General features: G+C 55.0%; 1 protein-coding gene across 1 annotated transcript in view; it reads left to right on the forward strand.

The window, feature by feature from the left end:
- The window catches only part of LOC148161989 (voltage-dependent N-type calcium channel subunit alpha-1B-like), a 57,313-nt gene extending 36,409 nt beyond the window's left edge, over positions 1-20,904 (forward strand). Inside the window, exons 8-18 of the mRNA XM_088020489.1 lie at positions 5,070-5,166; positions 8,176-8,284; positions 14,237-14,344; positions 14,849-14,961; positions 15,967-16,094; positions 17,449-17,566; positions 17,687-17,704; positions 17,754-17,870; positions 19,268-19,475; positions 19,711-19,955; positions 20,358-20,904. Of these exons, the coding sequence (XP_087876615.1) occupies positions 5,070-5,166; positions 8,176-8,284; positions 14,237-14,344; positions 14,849-14,961; positions 15,967-16,094; positions 17,449-17,566; positions 17,687-17,704; positions 17,754-17,870; positions 19,268-19,475; positions 19,711-19,955; positions 20,358-20,888 (1,792 nt within the window). The 3' untranslated portion in view covers positions 20,889-20,904. The remainder of the gene's footprint in view (positions 1-5,069; positions 5,167-8,175; positions 8,285-14,236; positions 14,345-14,848; positions 14,962-15,966; positions 16,095-17,448; positions 17,567-17,686; positions 17,705-17,753; positions 17,871-19,267; positions 19,476-19,710; positions 19,956-20,357) is intronic.
- The last annotated feature ends 1,852 nt before the right edge of the window (positions 20,905-22,756 follow it).

The following is a 22,756-nucleotide window of genomic DNA, read 5'->3' on the forward strand; positions in this document are numbered from 1 at the left end:
CATGCTCTCTGCAAGGCCAACACAGGACATGGAAGGGCCAAGACACCTGGCTGCTGGGGAAGGCACAGGCCGGCTCATCGCCTCGCTCATGGTGAGCGCTCAGCAGACATGAATGTGAATGAACCAAGTGCATCAGTAAACGGATGGGCATCCGTCCCTTCCCACGCTCGAAGGGAATGAGAAGACTGTGAAGATGGGGTGTAGCCACTTCCCACCTCCTGTCTCCGAGGCTCCCAGCCTGCCCGTGTCCCCCTCGCACAGCTCTGTGTTTGGTCACCCCTTGCGTGGTAGAGGCCTGGAGGAGATGGTCAGTGTCGTCGTGGTGAGGACCCTACTGCCCACAGTTTTTCCCTAAATTGGAGCTCAGCAAGGGGATTGCTCCAGAGCTCTCTGACCCTCAAGCCCCTGGGAGCTTGGCTGGGCTCCCCCACCCTCCTCTCATCCAGCCTTCCCGGAGCCCCTACCCCATCATGTGAGGATCCAGAAGATGCTGTATGAGACCCTTCCCAGGCTGGGCAAGTCCTGAAACCACTGGTAGCACCAGCAACCCTAGGGCATTTCCATTCCTGTAGTGTCTCCGGGTGTTTTCCATTGTAGTGAAAACTGAATAATTTTCACGCAGTGCAGAACAAGCATGGATTTATTTATGTTTCATGGTGTAGGTGACTGTTTTTGTGGCCTCGGAGAGTCCTGTCATTTTGCTGATGCATCAGCACATCGGCCCTGCAGTGCCCAGTGTCGTTCTGGCTCAGGGGTAGGTGTGGGTTCTCTGGTCAGGAGGGCCCAGTCAGGTCAGAGAGCAGGAGAGACTCCAAGTGAGGCAGGCTTGAGGCTCATTCTAGGAGGGTCATCTGCACTGTGGTCTCAAGAGATGCTGCTGTTTCTGGGCACATTGTTTCCAGTATATGTGCTGCCAAAGGGAGGACCGGGCACGTTGTTTCTAAAGGGTGTGTTGCAGGGAAGCAGAGATGCTGTATGGGCAGTATGTTCATAGGTGCACGACAAAGGCAAGTCAGTGCAGGCCTGTGAGAGGGGAGGACTTCCCCCCAATCTTTATGAACTGTAGACCCAGGGCTTCCCCTAGTCCAGCCACAGGTGGAGCAGAATTTGGACATACAGGGAATGGACTTGGGCCAGACTGTGGTTTTGTGATGGTGCACAGGGGGCTCAGACTGTTTCCCAAATCCAGAGTTCTGAAAATGGGGCCTCTGGAAGGCAGGGGCCATTGGGAGTGGGGTAAAGAAAGTGCTGTGGAAGAGTAGACAGCAAATATAAGTGTCACCCCAGAGGTGGCATCTGTGAAATAGCACCCAAGACCATGGTCCAAAAGTAGCATAAATGTGACCCGCAAGTAACACTCAGACTTGCTGCTCCCAAGTGGCCTGGGCTGAAAACATAGCCTGCCTCCAGATGGCAGGGGATAGGGGACGGCCCAGCAGAGGCAGCTGAGGAGACTGAGTCCTGGGCACAGGACCGAGGGTGCTTTGAGCCCTTCCTAGCCTCCGTGGCCGATGTAGGGATGTGGTCCGCTTTATATCCCAGGTGGCCACTCTGCTGTCTCCTCGTTCTTGGAGAGACTTAAAGAACAACAAAACTTTGTGAAATTTCCCAAGCTTTCATATGTGTGTATGGCTCTGTGGGTGCGTGTTGCATATGTGCACGGGTGTGTTTGTGTGCACATGTGGCATGCGTACATGCATGTGTGCAGCAGACATACATGTGTGCATGTGCGCACACGCACATGGTTTGTGTGTACACGTACGAGTGTGCACACGTGATTGTGCAAATATGTGAGTGCGGTGCATGTGTGCACGCGTGTGTGCATGGGTGTACATGCACATGGTTTGTGTGTACGCGTATGAGCGTGCACGCGTGTGTGCAAATGTGAGTGCGGTGCATATGTGCACGTGTGTGTGCTTGTGTGCACGTGTGTGAATATGCAGCAGACATACATGTGTACATGTGCGCACACGCACATGGTTTGTATATATGCGTACGCGCGTGCACACGTGATTGTGTGCAGGTGTGTGCAGTGCATGTGTGCACGTGTGTGAATGCGCGTGTGCACGGGTATACACGGGCGTGCATGCTTGTGTGTGCACATGTGTGTGAGCGCAGGTGTGCATGGGTATGTATGTGCACATGTGCGTGCACACATGCCTGCTGTGGGGAGATGAAGAAGGCGTGGGGTTGTTGCTTTATGGTGCCGCCTTCTCCCATCTTCCCCGTTGCTTCACTTGGTGAAGGGTAGAGAGTCGAGAGGAGAATCACAATCACACCTGTAAGCGATCTGTCTACTCATCTTTGTGTTCATCCATCTGCCCAGTCAACATTCCTGAGCATCCGCCGTGTGCTGGGGACCAGGGGTGTGTAGGTGAAGCAAGCACGTGCTCTCGGGATGCTGAGTCCAACGGGACTGTGGGAGAACAGAGGAGCCATAGTGTGAGCCCGGGGTGTTCGAGGAGGGAGAAACCCCATCTGGCCGGTGAGTCAGAGGAGGTGGCATTTGAGCCAAACCGAAGAGGGCAGGATGGATTGAGCTCTAGAGAAGAGGTTGGGGCTGGGGCTGAAGGGAAGGGGGTGTGATTGTGTCTGATGCAGAAGAGAACGCATTGCAAAGGGGCTGGAAGGGCGGCCGGGACAGGTTGAGAAGGTCTTGAAATTTGGGATAAACAAGGAGCTTTGACTTTGCTTTACAGACAGCGAGGACAGTTTTTTGCATTGCAGTGACAGTATGGTGCCCCCACTTTCCATCTGGTGCCGTGTGAGGGATTCGATGGTGGAAGAGAGAAGATGAGCCAGAGAACAGGCTGTGAATTGGGTTGGGTGATTATTGGGGCTGGGGGCTTCACCATGCTTCCAGACCCTTCGTCATGATCCTTTAGGTCCAGTGAGGTAGCAAGCACCTTGGGTGAGGCCAAAGTGGGGCTTCCTCTTTCTTCCCTCTTTTGCAGAAATGACTTGGAGCTGACTGGAGAGGAAAGAGAAACGTCGGTGTTGGCCAGGGTGCCCACCCTGGGACTAGGGGGTCCTTAGCCGGGCCAGCAGACTCCAGGAGATGCAGGAGGTAGAGACGGTCAGGAGAGCCAGGCGTGGGGTCTCCAGAACTCAGGGAGCGAGAGCAGGGGCTGCCAGAGAGGGTGGGCGAACAAGACCCGGGGGGAGGCGGACCAGTGGTTGCAGTGCGTGCACAGTGGGGGCTTGTGACAGGGGCCAGCACTGGTTCTGTATGGTGTGCCTCCTGCCCGCGTCAGGCTCTGGAAATGGTCTTGGGATTGCCCTGCCTCCCGGGGCTTTCTGAGCCCCAGGATTCCCTGCAGGGAGCTGCCTGTCCAGCCGCCCGGCTCCTCTTCCTGTCGCAGGCTGGGTGGGCGGGCGGGACGGGCTCATCGTGCCCTGGTTGCCATAACCTGTGACATTTCCTTTCCACTTGCCCGGTTCATTGTAAGGATACGTACAGTTTGTTGCGTTGTATTGCGCCACCCGTCGGCTTAGGGAAGAACTGCCCTCGTAGGTTGGCCTACAAGGTTTGCAACTCAGAGCCTCCATGGGACATACCCTTCCCTGCCCGAAATGCAAACACAGCGCACACTCCCTGCCTGGTTTGGGAATGAGGACACCTCACCTTTCTTTCCTCCTGCCCTGCCCCGCCCCGCACTCCAACCTCCTGGACGCTCTGGTGCCCCATCTGATCTCCCGACCCCTCCCGCTGGCTGGGGAGAGGCAGCCTTCTGAGGCGGTGCACACGAAACTTGCTGGCTGGGCCTGGAGGGCAGGGGTCGGCTGCTGGGTGGGAGCTGGGGGCCAGGCCCTGCCTGTGCCCGAGGAAGCAGTTGTCTTTCCCGGCTTTGCCTCCAGGCTCTGCAGGGTGGGCTAATGGTCAGACAGGCTGGAGGCCAAGGGCCCCAGAGGAGGAGCGCATGGGCACAAGCAGGCCAGGAGGAGCGGCCCCTCCCAGTCTGAAGAGCCTGACAACCGAGGGGCTTCTGGTCCCCGAGGGAGGCGAGGACAGAGGCAGTGGAGGCCCAAAGACGGGCCCTCCTGCTTCACCTCTGGATCGATCCACTCAGCCAAGGCTGGGAACCCTGGGAGGAGGGCCAGGCCCTGGGGCAGCTGTGCCTGCCAGGAAAAAGCTGTTGCCTTTCTCTCCTGGGTGGCCTGAACCCGACCTCGTCTCTGGGACCCCAAGCAGGTCCCATAGGCAGGTGTCCCCAGGGGTGGAGGTGAGGCTGCAGGCCTGGTGGCCTGTCTATCTCGGAAGACACACTCATCGGCCCCCAGACACCTCCCTGGATCCGCAGCCTTGTCCCGTGTGTTGGGGCCAGCCCTGTCCCTGGTGTGGACAGGAGGGTGCAAGAGTGGCTCCAAGCCACACCCCACCCCAGCTGCCCACCACGCCCCTGCCCCCTCCACCCCCCCCCCCCAACTCCCATTTCCTGCCTAGCCCTGACTCCCAGCAGCAGCCCCGCCCTGGGCGGCCTAGGGTGTCTCTGGGCTTGGAGCAGGACTCACCGGTCAAGTTTGTCTCTAGAGCCTCGGGGCTCCCCCAGCTCTAGTTTTCTGGCTTGTTGTAGAGTTTTCTCCACTTCTTTAGCCTCTAGGCTAACTTGGAAGCAAATTGAGTGTGACGGAAAGCTATGTTTCTGCCGTGGTTCTCAGGCCGGCCTCATCAGTCACGTAATTCTGTCTGCCGGCTCTCCCGGCATGGTGAAGCAGCTCTTCTGATTTGGCATTATCTGTGGTTTCTAAAAGTGTGAAATCAGAAGTTGACAACCCAAAGCCGCCCCGATGCAGCCCTTCCTCATCCCTCCATGTTCATTAGCTCAGATGTCACCCCTGCCCGCTGCCCTGCGTGGGGCTGGAGTGTGGAGGTGAGGCTGGGAGGGGCAAGGAGGGGATCGGGTCAAGCAGAGAAGTCCCTCATTTTACGTATTTTGACTTTTGGCGTGTAATCGGACGCTGGTTAACTGGATCTGTTTTCTTGTCTGCTTCCTCCCCCCGGCCCCCTCCCGCCGCACCCCTTCCTGTGGACCCCACCCTGCCTCTGCCTCCCTGGGCCGGGTCTCCAGTGGGCGCATCAGGTACAATGACATGTTTGAGATGCTGAAACACATGTCCCCACCCCTGGGGCTGGGGGAGAAATGCCATGCTCGAGTTGCATACAAGGTAGACCCCGACCCTGCACCCTGAGGCTGGCTGTGCTGGGGCTGGTCTCCCGTCTCCTCTCGGGGCTTGTCCATCTGTGTGTCTGCCGCTCTGCTGTCTCACTGTTTCTTCCTTTTCTCTGCTCCAACCATGTCCTCTACCTTCCCAGACAGAGGGACACAGATACCATGATGGTGTCTGCACCTGCCCCTTGTGCCCGCAGGTGTGCCCCCTTGAGAGCCCCTGAGAGGCTCAGGAAGACGGAGCCAGAGCCCTCCACCTGCCTTTTTTCCTTTCCTTCTCTTTCCCAGAAATGAGGGGACAGACCACCTTTCAGACAGAAGCTGTTTTTGTTCCGGGCCCAGGACCGCACTCAGCTTCTCTGTCCCATAAGCACCTGATGAGGGTGGAGGTATCCAGCCCTTTGGGTCTGAGCCTGGGGTAATAGGGGCCTGCAGGGCCTCTGGCACTTCTGAGGAACCCCCACTCAGCTCCGCACATGCAGAACTTCCCCAGGTCTGGGCTGCTGTCAGCCTTGGGAGGCAGCATCCCCAGGGCTTTGTAAGTTCCACAGCGGGAAGGAGGCGCTGTGGCATTAAGAAGGAAAGGATGCCAGGGAGAGGCGTTCTGCTGTCATTCCTGGGGCTTCAGAGACTGCTGCAGGGTAAGGACAGGTAGTCCCATGCCCCCTCCCTCCATCGCTGAGGAGCCCAGGAGGCTGAGCAGCAAGGAGGTGGTAAACTGAAGGACATCTCCAGGCCTCCCTCCTTGGGGGGCGGGCAGGTCACATGGCCCAGCCCCAAGCCTGCTCCCACCTGCCCCATGTGCCCTTTGGTGTGTAGGCACCTCCCATCCCTCCAGCACCACCCCCCACCCGTCGCGCCACACCGAGAGCCCTGCTGCAGCTCCCATTGCTCCCAGAAAACAGAGCCAGCCCGAGTCGTGCGGCTCCACCAGCATGTGTCTGCAGCCTCTGTGCCACCGTCTTCTCTCTGAGCGAGCTGCCCAGCAGAGCTTTCCTCTCTCTGGTTCTGTCCGTGCTGTCTGTCTCTGTGCTCTCAATCTGGGCCTCCCTCTGTCACCTGGCTCAGCACAGCCTTTGGAAGCTAAGTGGCTCCTTCAGGCCATCGGCAGATGCCTCTGCTGTCCTCCTCAGCCCTCCCCTGCCTGGCATGCATGTTGCGCCTGCCTGAGGCCTGCATGCAAGACTGTAGCTTTGTTCCCAAGGAGGAGAGTTCTGTCCACACTGATACCTGGGGCCAGGCTGGGCATGCAGGGCTCTGATGGGCTACCCTTTAGGGCCCCTCCCCAGCTGTGCTGGCCAGTTCCAAGGTTCTGGTCATGAATAGACCGGGGGAGGCCTCAGGGTGGGTAGGAATGGATGGGCTTGGGGAGCTGGGGAGGGTCCAGGAGATGCTCAGGGTGCTATGACCAGGAGGTCCTAGGCCCAGGGCAGAGATGCCTGTCTGTTTACCCTGGCCTTGTCCTTCTGCCACTTCCAGAGATCCCTGCCCTTCTAGGGCCTGGACAGGCAGAGGAGAGCCTCTGGTGAAGGTGCCCTGGACAGAGCTCTCTTCTTTTGGAAATCACCTGCTTGCTCCCCCTTCAGGCTGGGACCCGACTCCCTGACTTCCCTAGAGAGGAATCCCTCTGCCTCTCCTCCTGCCATCGGTGCTGGTCTACAGGGACCCTGTGCTCTGGAAAGCCGATTTTCCTGGTGTGCATCACAAAGGTGATGTGTGAGGTCCTGGGACCACGATTCGATGTGCCAGGTGGGGCTTCACCAGCATTCAGGGGGGCAGAGTCTGGGCTCGTGTCTCTAGCCACCCGGTCTCTACTAGGCTGAGGATTGGATCTAGGGCCCAGACACTGGGGGCAGGGCTGGGGGCCGGGCTGGGGGCCCCCCCTAGAGGGGAAGAGAGGCTGCTCTGTCATGGGATGTGGGCTTGGCAGAGGACAGGCACAACCCGGGGAGGGGCCCTGTGCCCCCTTCTCTAGCTCTGTCTTATGGTAGACGACAAGAGAGTGGTGAGAGAAGACAGGTGGGTCACGGTGCCCCTAGGGCTCTACCTGGTCAGCTAGGTGACCTCCCAGGCTGAGACCATGCCAGACACACCAAGGGTACTTTTCTTCCTGGACACCACCTAAGTTCTCAGAGCCTCAGGCTCTGGGCAGCTGCTGGCTCTACCCGGAGGTCTGTGGTACAGACACACATCTGTCTCCCGCTCTTCTGTCCTTGAAAAATGAGGAGAGAAAAGGGGCTGTTCACCTGATGCGGAAACAGGGAGCAAAGCAGCAGGGCACTGCTCCCAGTCTGGTCCGAAGTACTTTTACTCCTGTGCAATGGCCCTGAGCCTCTCCCTACCAGCCTCCACGCTGACCCTGTGCAGTACCATCTGTTCTGGGTCCTTCTGACTGGAAGGTGCTGGCTGCCTCTTCCAGGCCCCCTGGCTGGGGGGTGAGAGGCAGAAGCCTTCCTGGGGTGAAGGGATGCCTCACTGGGAGTGGGAGCTCAGAGCTGTGCTCTTGGCTAACCCGCCCCTTGTCCAGTGCTCCAGGCTGCCGGTGGAGGAGAAGACGTTGGGCAGAGCTGTAAGGACAGGGGTCTTCCCTCCTGTCTGTGGGCCATCCCAGGGTGCCTCGCCTCTGTTCTGCAGCCCAGATCCCTCCCTCTTCAGCCCAGGCCCCACGCCCCTTATTCCAGCCTTGGGCAGGGGTCCTTCTGGCTAAGCATGTGCCTGTTCTTTCAGAGGGATCCAGGCTTCTGGCTTGGTGCTATGCTACAGTCTTTACCTGGACTTCTATTTTTCCATAGCTAGGAGAAGGAGGGACTGCTCCAAGGGGGGGGGGTGTGGTCCAAGGGTGAGTGTGAATGCTGGCAAAACTCCCAGCCACCCAACTTTGCCTGGGCGCCTGCAGAAGCCACCCCCAGGAGGTGAAGCCCAGCCTCTAGGGGCCTCCAGCACCTTGTAGTCCTGTGGTGGAGGGACCCTGGTAGGCCTGGCCCTGACCTGCTCCCCTTGTCTCTAGCGCCTGGTTCGCATGAACATGCCCATCTCCAATGAGGACATGACCGTCCACTTCACGTCCACGCTGATGGCCCTCATTCGGACTGCACTGGAGATCGAGCTGGCTCCAGGTGAGCAAGGCAGCATCTGGGGAGGGCACCAAGCCAGGACCGGGCGGTCCTCAGTCCAGAGCCACCCCCAGGTGGGTGTGCAGGGAAGGGGGGTGAGGAGGCTTGTTGAGGCGACCAAGGACAGCTGCTCATGGCACCTCTGTTGGGCACTGACCTTATCCCCTGATAACCGCCCTGCCTTTGAGCCTTGTAATGATCCCATTTTCATGTGGGGGAGCTGAGGTGCAGGTTAAATGACCTGTCCAGGTTACCCAGAGCATGGGACGGCAGAACATAGGTTCACGTGAGGTAGCACCCTTCCAGGGTGCAGCGTCTGTGTGCCTTCTGTCCGCTCCCCGTAGTGACCCCGGGCCCTGTCAGGTCCTCTCCTGAGCTGACTGATAGGACTGCATAGCCTGTGCCAAATCTAGGAGAGAATAAACCTCCAGTGTATCCTTTCCACCTTCACCCTCCTGTGAAAATTAGAAAAATTAGAGCCACCAGAGGGGATCTGCACTGTCTCTGCCCCCACACCACCCTCCTGGCCGCACTCGAGCCCTTGAGCTCAGCCATTTCGTTTGTAGCGGATGAGTCAAGGCCAGTCCCGTACCCTGCCCCCCTTGCCCTCTAGGTCCGGTTCTCATCATCTACCCAAAGATGTCATGCCAGAAATTCTGCACCCTGCTTCTTGCCCTGTCAGTTTTTTCCTCCCTATTGGATTCTTTGTATCAACTTATAAACAAGCTATGATCTCTCCCATCTTTAAAAGGTTTTCTGCTCCCTCCATTGGCTTCCCTATGTTTATTCTTCCCCTCCTCGCGACCAACTCCTCCAGAGACTGGTCTGTATTGTCTGTCTGGTCTCTCTTGTTCGGTCTGCAGGTGGGTTTCCACTGCAATGCTGCTGGAGCCACTCTTGCTGAGCTGTTCGGCGACCTCCGTGTGCTCGGTCCTCATTTTACCTAATCCACAGCTCAGCCTTTCCTCCGTGGTCGCGTCCGCCCGCGGCTCAGCCTTTCCTCGGTGGTCGTGTCCGCCCGCGGCTCGGCCCTTCCTCCGTGGCGGCGCCCGCCCGCGGCTCGGCCCTTCCTCCGTGGCCGCGCCCGCCCGCGGCTCGGCCCTTCCTCCGTGGTCGTGTAGTTCTTCTTGAATCCCTTTGATGTTTCCTGTTCTGTTTTCTCATGTCTCCCATCCTCTGAATGTCACGGTGCCCCTCAGACTGTTCCCTTTGCCACGTTTGTCATTCCACCTATTTTCATGGCTCTAAATACTGGGAATTCCAACTTTGTGTTTTTAGTGCAGGCCTCCTCCTGAACTCCAGACCTGCATTCTGCATTCTCATGTGAATTTTTACTGTCTCCACTGGGAGGCCCAGGAAGCATTCCAAAGTTCACTTGCCCAAACTTGATCGCCACGTGTTCCCCATGATCTTTCCCGTCTCCATCAGTGGAAACTCTGTTCTTCCAGTTAGTCACTCAAGACAAAAACCTCTGGAGTCATTCTTACCTCCTCTTTCTTTCTTTCTTTTTTTTTAAATCCTTTTCCCAGTTTTGATCCATATATGATCTCCTGTCATATCTCTTGACTCCACCTTCATAATATACCAGAATATGGTCACTTCTATGTCCTCTCCCACTGCTAGCTCCTGGTCCAAGCCCCTCTCTCGGGTCTTGACTCGATTCTTAGAGTAGCTTCAGACTGGTCTGCCTCTGTTCTTATCTGCCTGCAACAGAACAGCTAGAATGATCATGTTAAAAACCAAAGCAATAAAATTAAACCTCTGGCTAGACCAATCAAGAAAAAGAGATAGAAATAACCAATATAAGGAATGAAAGAGAGAACACCACTACAGGTCCTGCTGCCATTAAATGGATAACAAGGAAGTTTTATGAACAACTTTCTGTCAATAACTTCAACAACTTAAATGAAATGGAAAAATTCCTTGACACCAAATATCAAGCTCATTCAAGAATGGATAACCTGAGTGGGTTAAAAAAAGGAAGAGAGAATCTGAGTAGCACTATAGTTATTAAAGAAATTAAATTATAGTTAAAAGCCTTCCAACAAAGAAAATCCCCGGCCCAGTTAGCTCCATAGGTGAGGTCCACCAAACATTTAAGGGGGAGATAATACCAGCTCTGTATAAACTCTTCCAGAAAATAGAGAAAAAGAGGACATTTCTCAACTTACCATATTGTGCTGACATTGCTCCTACACCAAGATGAGACAAAGACATTATAGGAAAAGAAAGTGACAGATCAGTATCCCTCATGACTGTAGACACAAAAATATTCCACCCAGTTTTCTCAAACTGAGTCTGGCTGTATATATATCTATTTGCTTGATGACAAAAGTAGGGTTTATCCCAGGAATGCAAGTTGAGTTCAAGTATAAAAAATCAATCAATATAATTTAATATATCAAAGAAGTAGAACTATATGATCATCTCAATAGATGCAGAAAAAGCATTTCACAAGAATTCATGATTTTAAAAATTCTGCATAGAGTAGAAACTGAAGGAAGCCCCCTCAATCTGATCAAGGATATCTATGAAAAACCTTCAGCGAATGACACACTTAACAAAGAAAGACTAACCCCTTTTTCCCTAAGATCAAGAACAAAGGAAGGATGTCTGCTGTCACCATTCTTGTTCAACACCATACGTTAGGTCCTAGCCATTGTAATGAGTTAAGAAAAAGAAATAGGCATACCAATTGGAAAGGAAGAAATAAAACTGCCTGTATTCACAACTGACATGATTATCTATGGAGAAAATCTGAAAGACTCTAAGAAAAAGTGAATAAAATGGAGGCATCTACGGGCCAAGGAATGCCAAGGATGGCTGGGAGCCACCAACATCTAGAAACGGGCAAGGAAGAATTCTTCACTAGAACATTTGGAGGAGGCACGGTCATGCTGGACACCTTGATTTTGAGCTTCTGGCCTCCAGAACTGCGATAATAAATTTCTGTTGTTTTAAGCCATTAAAAAAAGTAACTAAAACCATCCCCAAGTATAGAGCAAGGTCACAGGATACAAGGTCAGTGTGCAAGAAGCAAATGTATTTCTATATATTAGCAATTAACAATTGAAATGGGAAAAAGTTCCATTAAAATCACACCAAAAACATGAAGTACTTCTTTGTTGTTGGATAACTCTAAAAAGTATATATGTGAGATCTCTATGTTGCAAATTTCAAAACATTGAAAGAAGCAAAGAAGATCTAAAAATTAAGCACTGCATCATCTTCATGCATTGGAAGATTCCATATTGTCATGATGTCAATTCTTCCCACATTCATCAATAGAATAAATGTTCACCCAATCAAAATCCCAACAGGTTTTTAGGTAGAAATGTACAAACAAATTCTAAAATGTATCTAGAAAAGCAAAAGAACTTGAATAACAAACAATTTTGAAAAGAGAACAAAGAAAACTTACTCTACCTGAATCAAAGACTTTCTATAAAGCACGTCAATTGAGGTGTATCGTGTTGGTGACAGGACAGAGACATGGGTCAGTGGAACACAATAGAGACTCATACTTACATTGCCAATGGATTTTTGATGAAGTTGTAAAGGCAATTAATGAAGAAAAGATAATTTTTTTCAACAAATGATACTTGAAAAATTTAGACAACTATCCAGAAAAGGGAAAAGTCTTGACATTTAGTGTCTTAGTCTGCTAGGGCTGCCAATAACAAAGAACCACAACTGAGTGGCTTAAACACAGAAATTTATTTCTCACAGTCTGGAGGCTGAAAGTCCAAATCAAGGTGCCAGGAAGGTAAGTTTCATTCCTGGGCCTGTTCTCTTGGTTTGTAGGGTGGTCACCTTCTCACTGTGTGCTCACATGGTCTTTCCCTGAGTGCATACAGAGAGTGAATGAATTTTCTGGTGTCTCTTCTCATAAGGACACTAACTCTCTGGGTCAGGGTCCCACCCTTCTGACCTCATTTCACCTAATTGCCTCCTTCTCGGCCTTATACAGTCACAATGAGGGTTCCGGCTTCAGCATGTGAACGGGGGCAGCACACAATTCAGTCCATAGCACATACCTTTTACCTCCTACAAAAATTAACTTGAAATTGATCATAGACATAAATGTAAAATGTGAAATTATAAAACCTCTAGAAGGAAACACAGGAGAGAGATTTTGGCAATTTTGAGTTTGGCAAAGATTTTTGAAGACACAAAAAGCATGAGCCATAAAAGAAAAATTGAAAAATTGAACTTTATCAACATTAAAAACTTTTGCTCTTCAAAAAGACATTTAAGAAAATGAAAAGACAAAGCTAAAGCATTGGTGAAGATATTTTTGAACCATGTATCTGATATAGGATCAGTTTCCAGAATAGATAAAGGTCTGTCACAACTCAGTAATAAGAAAATAAACAACCTAATAAAAATGGGTAAAGGATTCGAATAGACCTGTCACCAAAAAATATATATGGAAGGCAAATAAACACCTATAAAGATGCTCAATATCATTAATCATTAGAGAAATCCAAAATGAAGTCTACGGCCATACCACCCTGAACGCGCCCGATCTCGTCTGATCTCGGAAGCTAAGCAGGGTCGGGCCTGGTTCGTACTTGGATGGGAGAAATCCAAAATGAAGCCATAGTAAGATAACACTACATGGTTATTAATACGACTAAAGTACTTTTCTAAATGACAATATTAAGTCCTGGTGAGAATGCATAATATGGAATTCTTGTGATCCTAGTTTGGCAGTTCCTTACCGTACGGCCCAGCCAGCCCACTCCCAGGTGGGAATAAAAGAAAACATACATCTGCACAAAAACCTATATGCAAATGTTCACAGCTTTATTTCATAATCTCCTCAAAATGTAAGCAACTCAAATGCTCACAACTGGTGAATGGATAAACAAATTGGGGTCTATCCATACCACAAGGTAGTACTCCGCAATCAAAAGAAACAGGCTACTTATACACTCAACAACGTGGACTGAATCTCAAAGGCACCACGCTGAGTGGAGAAGTCCTACTCAAAAGCCAATACACCTGATGACGTTGTTTGTGTGGCATTCTGGAGAAGGCAAAACAGACCGAGACAGAAAACACACTAGGGATGGGACGGGGTGAGAGGAGGCCACGGGGTCAGCTAGAAAGGGAGCACAGAGGGACTTTGGCAGTGGGGCCATATACCATGACTCGATTGTGGGGTGGATGTGTGGCTTTATGGATTTACCAAAGTTCATAGAATGGGATAACTGAAAAGGGCAGATTTCGTTGTATGTACATTATACCATAGTAAACCTGATGCTAAAAAAAGGTTAGAGTATTTTATCCCTCTGCTTATCACGCTCTGCTGCTTCCTATCTCAACATCTGCTCCCTGCAGCCCGTCACCCCCACCCCTCGCTCAGTGAGCCTTGCCTTCCTGGCTGGTTGTGTGACACACCAAGGCCTTTGCAACCCCTGGTCCTTTTCTGCCTTCGGGGTCTTACACACACACCACCTTCTCATGAGACCTTTCCTGACTACACTGTCCAAAATTTCAGCCCTCCTAATATTTCTCATCCCTCCCTACTTAAGCTTTTTCTGCACCCAACACACTAGGTTTTGAACTTACTGCCACTTTATTGTTGAGTCAAGCCACATGGTGCCACAAAGGCGGCTCCTTTGCTTTTGTTCCATCACCTAGAATAGTCCCTGGCACGGGAGGGTGCTCTCTTGATAGTTTTGAATGGCTGGACGAACAGCTGGACCGCCACCATATCCCTTCTCCACTCCCAGGGCCCACGCACACAGGCCTCTGTCTCTGCACGTGCCCATCAGGGACGCTCCGACAGCCGCCGTGGCCATGCTTCTCCCCGCTCTGCCCTTTCTCCTGGCACGGTCCTTGCCCCATTTCCCCTCACACCACACCTCTCCCTGCCGGCTCCCCCAGGGGGCCCGTGAGACAGCTCCTAACATCTCTCTTCCCCTCCACACCCTTGTCCTGCCCCAGCCGGCACCAAGCAGCATCAGTGTGATGCAGAGTTGAGGAAGGAGATTTCCTCTGTGTGGGCCAATCTGCCCCAGAAGACCCTGGATTTACTGGTGCCACCCCATAAACGTAAGTGAGGGCAAGAAATTCTCCTTGTTCACCCCCCTTTTGTGTCCCACCCAGAGGCAGAGCCAGGAGGCCTGGGCCAGGGTGACCTCGTCAATAGTCTAGACTTAGTTTCCACCTGCAGGGAGAACGGTCTTACCAGTGGGTGCATAGGGACTGTGGGAAGGGATTCCCTGGGCTTTATTCTGTTGACCACAGTCACCCACGTTCCTGGTGGGGGTGTATACTTAAAAAAATCCAGAGAACAGCAGGGAGACTCCTACAGTTAGAGATGAGGTGCTTAAAGATTAAACCCCACATCCACTTCACTGGGAGGAGATGGAGGGCCCTGTGGAGAGTCAGTACAGCTCCGGAGGACACGTGCTCAGTGTCCAAAGATGCAACTTCGGCCAAGCCCTGTGCCCTTCCCTGAGCATGTCCAGGAGTCCCTGTGGTGGAGGCTGTTCCCTTGCCCCCCCACCTCCCCTTCCTCCTCCACACCCCACCCTCTGTTTTCTCTCCCTCCAGCCGATGAGATGACCGTAGGGAAGGTGTACGCAGCTCTGATGATACTTGACTTCTACAAACAGAACAAGACCCCTAGAGACCAGTTTCACCAGGCCACGGGAGGCCTGTCCCAGGTACCGAGTTCCAGGATTTCCAAGAAGGAAACCTCAGACTCTGGCACCGTCAGTTGTTCTGACGGCAGAGGAAACCCACATCCTTCCTGGGGATTGCACGGCGGGAAAAGGAAGGTGAGAGGTTCCTACTGTAGCCTCACTCTCCGGCCCCAAAGTCAGAAACCCCGTACAGCCTGCGTGCTTTCCAACGGCTGGTCTCTTGCTGGTACTGGGGGCCCCCTGACTTGGAGACCTAGTGTTCAGGAGCAGTAGACAAGGAGTGAGGACCTGTTCCCTGGAGATCCCACTGTTTTAAGTGGTAGAAGAAAGAAGTTTGAAGAATATTTGAGGAGGTTGTTTGGGGAGGTTTGAGGAGAACCTGATTACCGTGCACATTGGCAGGGACCGGAGAGAATCAAACTGATGGATCCAGGGTCATGATTTCTTCCACTCATGACTCTGACTGGGCTGGTTTGGGGCCCCATCTTCCTGACGTCATCCTTCAAAGATAACAACTTTCCCATGCAGCCAAACCATCAGTGACCATACGTAGACTCTGTCTAGAAAGTTGCCTGGTGTTCGGAGCTTACAGGGACATTCACCCATTGTGGGATGGGAAGTATCTGATGCCCACACCACATCCCCCGTTCCCCTGTCTGTTGCAGACACCCATCAGTGCCCCCCCGCCACCCCCTGAGCCCTGAAATGTCCTTAGAATTCTGCTCATTCCGGGCTCATGCAGCCTCTACCCATCAATCCAAGTTGATGATGAGATGAAATCTTTTTACCATTTGTAATTGGATGAGGTCCCCAGATTGTAGGTAGGGAAACTGAAGCTCCAAGAAGTGAAATGACTTTCCTGATGTCACTCACAGGCCAGGTTGGGAGTAAGCCCCCGCCTACCTCCTGTGTAGGGCTGGGGCAGGGCTGAAGGAGCACCAACCCATGCTGTGGGGTCAGGCCAGCTTTCCGGCACACCTGTCTCTGCCCTTAGAGCTCTTCGTCTTCCCTGCGTCCCTTCTACAGATGGGCCCTGTGTCCCTGTTCCACCCTCTGAAGGCCACGCTGGAGCAGACACAGCCGGCTGTGCTCCGAGGAGCCCGGGTTTTCCTTCAGCAGAAGAGCTCTGCGTCCCTCAGCAACGGCGGGGCCATGTGAGTACCTGGCCAGGGTGCGAGGTGCACGGAGGAGGCAGGACTCCTGGTTTCTCCCCCTCCCAGAGGGGCTCCCTGTAGGCTGTGCTGCAGGACATGGAGCCCTCAGGTCCCATCACCACTTTGGGAGACTGGCCTCTCTGTTCCACCCCGTGCCCACCTCCCCCCAAATGGTTCCCCGCAGATGCTGCCTGAAAGCTAGTCCAGGCGGGCTGCTGGAGCGGTCCATGGTGGACTCCAAAGCTAATTCCCAAAACGTTACACGGGTGCCTCTGATGGCACTGAGGTCAGTGGATTTAGACAGTCGGTGGTTCCCACTGTCACCTCCCATTGTGCGTGCCCATTTCCCTTTCCAGTGAGGGGCCTCTGCCTCTGCTTCCTCACTGCCCGTTGAGAAATGATTTGTTTTGACCCCATTCTGTTGACGGCCTGTGTGTGTCTAGTCTTCCTAACTCCTCTAAGACATTTTTCCTCAGATCTCCACTCCAGTAGTGATTTCTGAAGCAATTGTATTTTGTAGACAAACTGGTAACGTCCTTGTTACCTAACCCCTAACTCTTGCCACAATAATTCTTGGTAATGAACCACCCAAAACCAAGTGTTGCGAACTAACAGTCACCTACCTGTCTTGCACCGTGTGTCGCTGGGGGGTGGTAGCAGGCAGGCTCCTCTCAGCCACCCCCTCAGGGCCAGCAGGGTCCCAGGTCTGCTAACACCCTCTTGGCTAAAGGAAATCATTGGCTGAGCCCAAAGAGGGGGGCCTGTGCTCTGCCTCATCCAGCAAGGGCTAGGGTGTGGGGCCTGGTACCAGGCTGGGCACAGCATGCATGTTTAGGGCTCCTGATTTCCTCTTCATCTGTACATGTTTGGACGTTCTTTTCTGCAGCCTGGTTGTGGGTCTTGGACTGTTAATCAGGTAGGTTTTCCTGAGTACTACACTGCCCCTAACGTAGTGGTCACGGCTTGCTGTGCACCAGCGTAGACAGGATGTCTGCCCTCTGCGTCATGCATGCTGTGCACATGTGGCCTCCCACTCCTCCTGGGAGGCCCTGTCTAGGGCCGAGGAACCTGCCGGGTGTCCCTAGACCAGCAAGCGGTGGGCCCAGACCTCCCTCGGACTCATGTCCGGGGCCCTCTCTGCCCATCTGCTCTGAGCCCTGGTACTGGGTCCACATCCCTTGCTGTGTGGCCACTTGAGAGCCTGTACTTGAAGGGCCTCACGCGTCTGGGCTGCTTCTAACCCAGAGTAGAAGGGGCCAGTATAGGTTCCTGGCAGGTTGGAGCCAGGTCCTTGGTGGGCATTCCATGGCCCACAGACCTCTGAGCCAACAGCACAATCCTCTCTTCTCTACAGACAAACCCAGGAGAGTGGCATCAAGGAGTCTGTTTCCTGGGGTACTCAGAGGACCCAGGAGGTACCCTATGAGGCAAGGACACCCCTGGAGCGTGGCCACTCTACAGAGATCCCAGTGGTGCAGCCAGGAAAACCGGGGAGGGCTCCCAGGGCTGGGGAGCCAGGCTGGGGATGGGGGATGAGATAAGGATTGGGGTGAGACAGGGATGGTGGGAGATGGCAGGAGTGTGGCGGGGAGCCCAGGTTGGGGGGGAAGGTGAGAGTGGGGTGGGGGCCGGTGTGACTGCGGGCTGCTGTATGCCCAGGCTGTGGACGTCCAGATGCAGAGCATGGCCCTGAGAGGTCCTGACTGGGAGCCCCAACCCGGACTGGAGAGCCAGGGACGCGCGGCCTCCATGCCTCGCCCGGCTGCAGAGACTCAGGTGGGTGGTCTGGGAGGGCCAGGGTCATGGGAGGGTGGGGGCGTGGGGGATGAGGAGCCCTGGCTTGGGGAGGGCTTGTGTCCCGCGTGAGGGCTCCCTACCTGCCCTGCGGCCTGGACACTGTCAGCCCCGGTGGGAGCTCCCAGGATGATGGTCTCAAGAGGTGCAGCCAGAGTCCTCGGAGGCCTGCCAGGAATCCCCACCACCCACCGGTGCTCAGCCTCCTGCTGTGGCCCTGGGGCTTCCATCTCCCAGCCCAGTGTCCCTGACCCAGACTCTCCCTCTCTCTAGGACACCCCTCCTCACGCCAGCCTGCATTGCCCCCCCCCCCGGCCCCCCCGCCATGCACACGGTGCCTCACAGCTTGGTCCTCCCTTTCCCCCATGGATGCTCTGGGGATGACCTGCCCTGTTCCTCTTTTTTTTTTTTTTTTTTTTTTAAGATTTTTTTATTTTATTTGAGAGAGAGAATGAGAGAGAGAGAGCACATGAGGGGGGGAGGATCAGCTGAGTAGGGAGCCCGATGCGGGACTCGATCCTGGAACTCCAGGGTCATGACCTGAGCCGAAGGCAGTCGCTTAACCAACTGAGCCACCCAGGCGCCCGGCCTGCCCTGTTCTTTCTCTGGACTCTGGAGGCGGCACCACCTCCATCCCCTGCTCCTTCGGGGATGCTTTGAGTACCGAGCAGGAAGCTCCAGGGCAAGGGGGCTGTGGGCCCATTCACATGGACTCAGAGAGGGGCCTGCAGACCTGAGGCTGTGTAGGGGGCCTGCTTTCACTTTCTGGGATGGTGAGGGGCTTTAGAGGGGCATGTCCTCCAGCCGGGGACCTTCAGTGTTTGCCTGGGGCTGGCCCTGTCCCTGCCTCCTTTTGTGGTTCCTGGTTCTGCACATTCCAAATGACTTCATTCTCTAAACTTGTCTCTGCCTCCCATTGGTGGTGGCTCCCGCCCTCTTCGCCTTCCTGAGCCTGGCCCGCTGGGCGGCCAGCTTGAGGACGCCGAGTGGAGGCTGTGGGTCAGCTCCCCTTGGAGGGCCTCTTTCCGCAGGTCCCGATTTCAGCCCAGGGCAGGAGCCCCATGGCCCTGGCCCAGCAGGGCCATCACACGCAGCCACCCCTCAGGGTTCTCCCAGCCAGGCCCGCAGCCTCCCTCTTCCTGGCATCCTCCCTGTCCCCCAGGGACACTGAGGCCAACAGCTCTCTGGGCCCCGCTGGCAGAGACGGACAGCACCTTGTGCAGCGTGCTCTGGGAGAAAGGGTGGGCCTGGGTGGGGAAGAGCTTTCTGGGGAGAGGGAGGGGCCTGGTGGTTCCTGAACCCCAGGCCTGCAGGGCCGCCCTGGAGCCTGCCCCAGGCCCCTCTCTCAGACTGTGTGCCAACCCACATCCCACCAGCAGCCGGCCCCCAACGCCAGCCCCATGAAGCGCTCCGTCTCCACACTGGCGCCCCAGCGTCCCCACGTGGCTCATCTCTGCAGCGCTGCCCTGGACCGTGCCCCAGCCAGCCAGGCTCTGCTCCATCACCACCACCGCTGCCATCGCCACAGGGACAGGAAGCAGAAGTCCTCGGAGAAGGGGCCCAGCCTGTCCGCAGACACAGATGGCGGTGCGTGCGGGGGTCCCTCCTATGGCCAGGGCCTGAGGCATTCCTTTCTGTGCTTCCACCATCCAAACGGCCCTGAGTAGGGGGCTGTGAGGCCCAGGTCTGGGGACCAGGCAGGATCACCCACGCACCTCAGCTCTCCCCCTGGGTCCCCCTGCTGGCCCTGGGGACCGGATCTGGGCTGGGGGTCTGTCTCCCCACCTGGCTCGCTGTGCTGACTTCCCCTCTTCCTGGCCAGCACCCAGCAGTGCTGCAGGGCCAGGCCCACCCCCGCGAGAGGGGCCCACAGGCTGCCGGAGGGAGCGCAGACAGGAGCGGGGCCGGTCCCAAGAGCGGAGGCAGCTCTCTTCCTCTTCCTCGGAGAAGCAGCGTTTCTACTCCTGTGACCGCTTTGGGGGCCGGGAGCCCTCGCAGCCCAAACCCTCCCTCAGCAGCCACCCCACGTCACCAACAGCTGGGCAGGAGCCAGGACCCCCAAGACCGGTAAGACAGGACACCCTCACTGCCCCTCCTTACGAGCCCCCCCACCATGCTCCGAATCCTCCTTCATGTCCTGGTTCCCAGGCCCGAGTCTGTGCTCCCCTCATCCTTGCTCTATTCCTCTCGCACCAGCCCGATCCTCCCCTCCCAACTGCCCTGGACTGGCCTCTGGTCTCCCTTCTCCCTGAGCTGTGCCTGTCCCTTTGTTCCCCACTGTTCCCCAACCACCTCCCCAGGCCTACCGGCACCAGCGGCTTTCCCCCCTCCACCACACACCCTACGGGTCCCCTCCCAGGGTGCCTGCCTCTCTCCATGCCTCACCCCCCATCTCCATGGTTCTCACATGCATTGGCCTCTGGTCTGGGACTTTGATTTTTTTTTTTTCTCTGTTCTATTTTCTTGTAGGGTGGTGGTTCAGTGAACGGGAGCCCCTTGTTGTCAACATCCGGTGCTAGCACCCTTGGCCGTGGTGGGCGGAGGCAGCTCCCCCAGACTCCGCTGACCCCCCGTCCCAGTGTCACCTACAAGACGGCCAACTCTTCGCCTGTCCACTTTGCTGGGGCACAGACCAGCCTCCCCACCTTTTCCCCAGGCCGGCTTAGCCGTGGCCTTTCCGAACACAATGCTCTGCTCCAGAGAGACCCCCTCAGCCAGCCCCTGGCCGCCGGCTCTAGGATCGGCTCTGACCCTTACTTGGGGCAGCGTCTGGACAGTGAGGACACTGCCCGCACCCAGCCCGAGGACACGCTTACCTTCGAGGAGGCTGTGGCCACCAACTCAGGCCGCTCCTCCCGGACTTCCTATGTGTCCTCCCTGACCTCCCAGTCGCACCCCCTCCGCCGCGTGCCCAACGGCTACCACTGCACTCTGGGGCTCAGCTCGGGCGGCCGGGTTCGGCATAGCTACCACCACCCCGACCAAGACCACTGGTGCTAGCCGCACCTCCGCTTCACACCTGCTCAGTGGGCGCGTTCCAGCCGATGAGTTTTATCATCCACGCTGGACTCCCAGGGATGTGCAGGGGCACCGAGGCAGGGGCAGCAGCCCCTGGGAGGAGGGGCCCCGCCTTTGGGGCCAGCTGGGGGGAGGCCCCGCGGCTCCCCCCCCCGCCCCCACCTCCTCTTTCACGCTGGACCAATTCCTAAAGCCCTTTCGGAGAGGGACGTGGCTCTCTCTGTCCCCTTGTATGCTGCCTGCCTGGGTCTTGTACCACAGACCCTACACGGGAAGTCGCTGCATGTGCTGAGTGGGACCCTGTCAGTCTGAATCCTGTGTGATGGCTCCCAGCGTCTGGGGGGTGTGCCCGGGGCCACTTTTAGGAGGTCTGGATCTGGTAGAGACCATCCTTTATCCACGTGTGTGGTACGGAGCCCGGCATGTTTACACGCCTGGCCAGATAAGACAGAGTGGATGGTCAACAGCAGTAGCCTCGGGAGCCCGGCCTGTGGCTCCGTGCATTCTTGTCGGCGCCCACAAACACAAACACATCCGGCGTGGCTCTTTGTACCTGAAACAGCAGATGGACACCAGAAATACACTCACACATTCTCTGTCCTCTCCCAGATGCTGTCAACCTTGACAGGGACCAAATCTGGAAAACATTCTTGCTGTTGGTTTTTAATCGAAACACCCTTCCCTCTTTTGTCAATTCCATACACTTGATCTAGAAAGAAGAGAAAAACAGAAAAATGGGAAGGAAATAGTAACAGAACTTAAAAAAAAATCCTGTAGGAAGCTCTCAGCTCTTTTGGGTGTGTGTGTGTGTGTGTGTGTGTGTGTGTGTGTGTGTGTGTGTGTGTGTGGCTTGTGCGAGGAGATGCTCTTGCGTCCAGCCTGGGTGGCCCCCCAGCTCCCCTGGCTTCTGCTGCTCTCGACCAAGTGCCTGACTTCCGAGCCCTCTCGTGCCAGGCTCCTGGGGGCGGTGACGTGAAGCCTGTGTGAAGCGTGGGTGAATCCTTGGAACTGTTTCCAGTTCCAAATATCAACCAAGTAGAAAGCTGGTGTCCATGGAGAACACTCATATAACATCCAGTGGGACGGTTGTAGTTGGAAACGAAGTGACCATTTCCCTGTTTTCCTCCCACGAGTGGAAGGGTTTCCTGGGAAGCCACAGAGCAGTGTAGAGCCTGTCCTTGTATGGGGTGTTTTCAGTCTGTTCTACGTCTGAATCTCAGGGACAGGATGCCTGCCAAAGAGGGCGTGGTATCTGTTGTGAAAGTTTCTTTTCAGATAAGGCCAGAGAGAGGGAGAGGTCGTGGGAAGAGGGAGAGGTGGGGGAGTGGAGATGGACCCGGCGGGCAGGAGGGAGGGCCTGTGTCTGTGCAGGTGCGGGCACTTGGGATGCCCCGACTGAAATGAGGCCAAAACTCGGAGGAAGCGATGGGGCAAGAAGCTTGGCGGCTGAGGCTCAGGCAGGAGCCATCTGAAGCCCAGCACTGTGGCACAAGACACGGGAAAGCAGGAAGCGAAAGGGAAATCCAACCTCATGGCCACTGTCAAAAGGGAAACACCGTAGGTAGGAGGCTGTGCATAAAATGCCGGGAGACCCTTTGTTTCGTGAACAAAAGGAATATTTAGATGATTAGATTTTGGTGCATCCTCCGTGTTTGGAAATGTCAGATGATCTCTTCGCTGGATCATTTGAGTGTTCCCATTGGCTGTTGCCCCATGACTCACCTTAAAGAAACTTGGCCTGTGACGTGTGTGTGCGTTTCTCTGTGTGGAGGTGTGTCCCAGTGAGTGGATGTCGTTAACCCACAGGGCTATGCAACAAAAGACACACATTCAATAGAAATAAATCACGT

Source organism: Eumetopias jubatus, unplaced genomic scaffold (assembly GCF_037043125.1).
Source record: "Eumetopias jubatus isolate StellerSeaLion01/CBP00866 unplaced genomic scaffold, mEumJub1_p1.0 scaffold_30, whole genome shotgun sequence".
Lineage (NCBI taxonomy): Eukaryota > Metazoa > Chordata > Mammalia > Carnivora > Otariidae > Eumetopias > Eumetopias jubatus.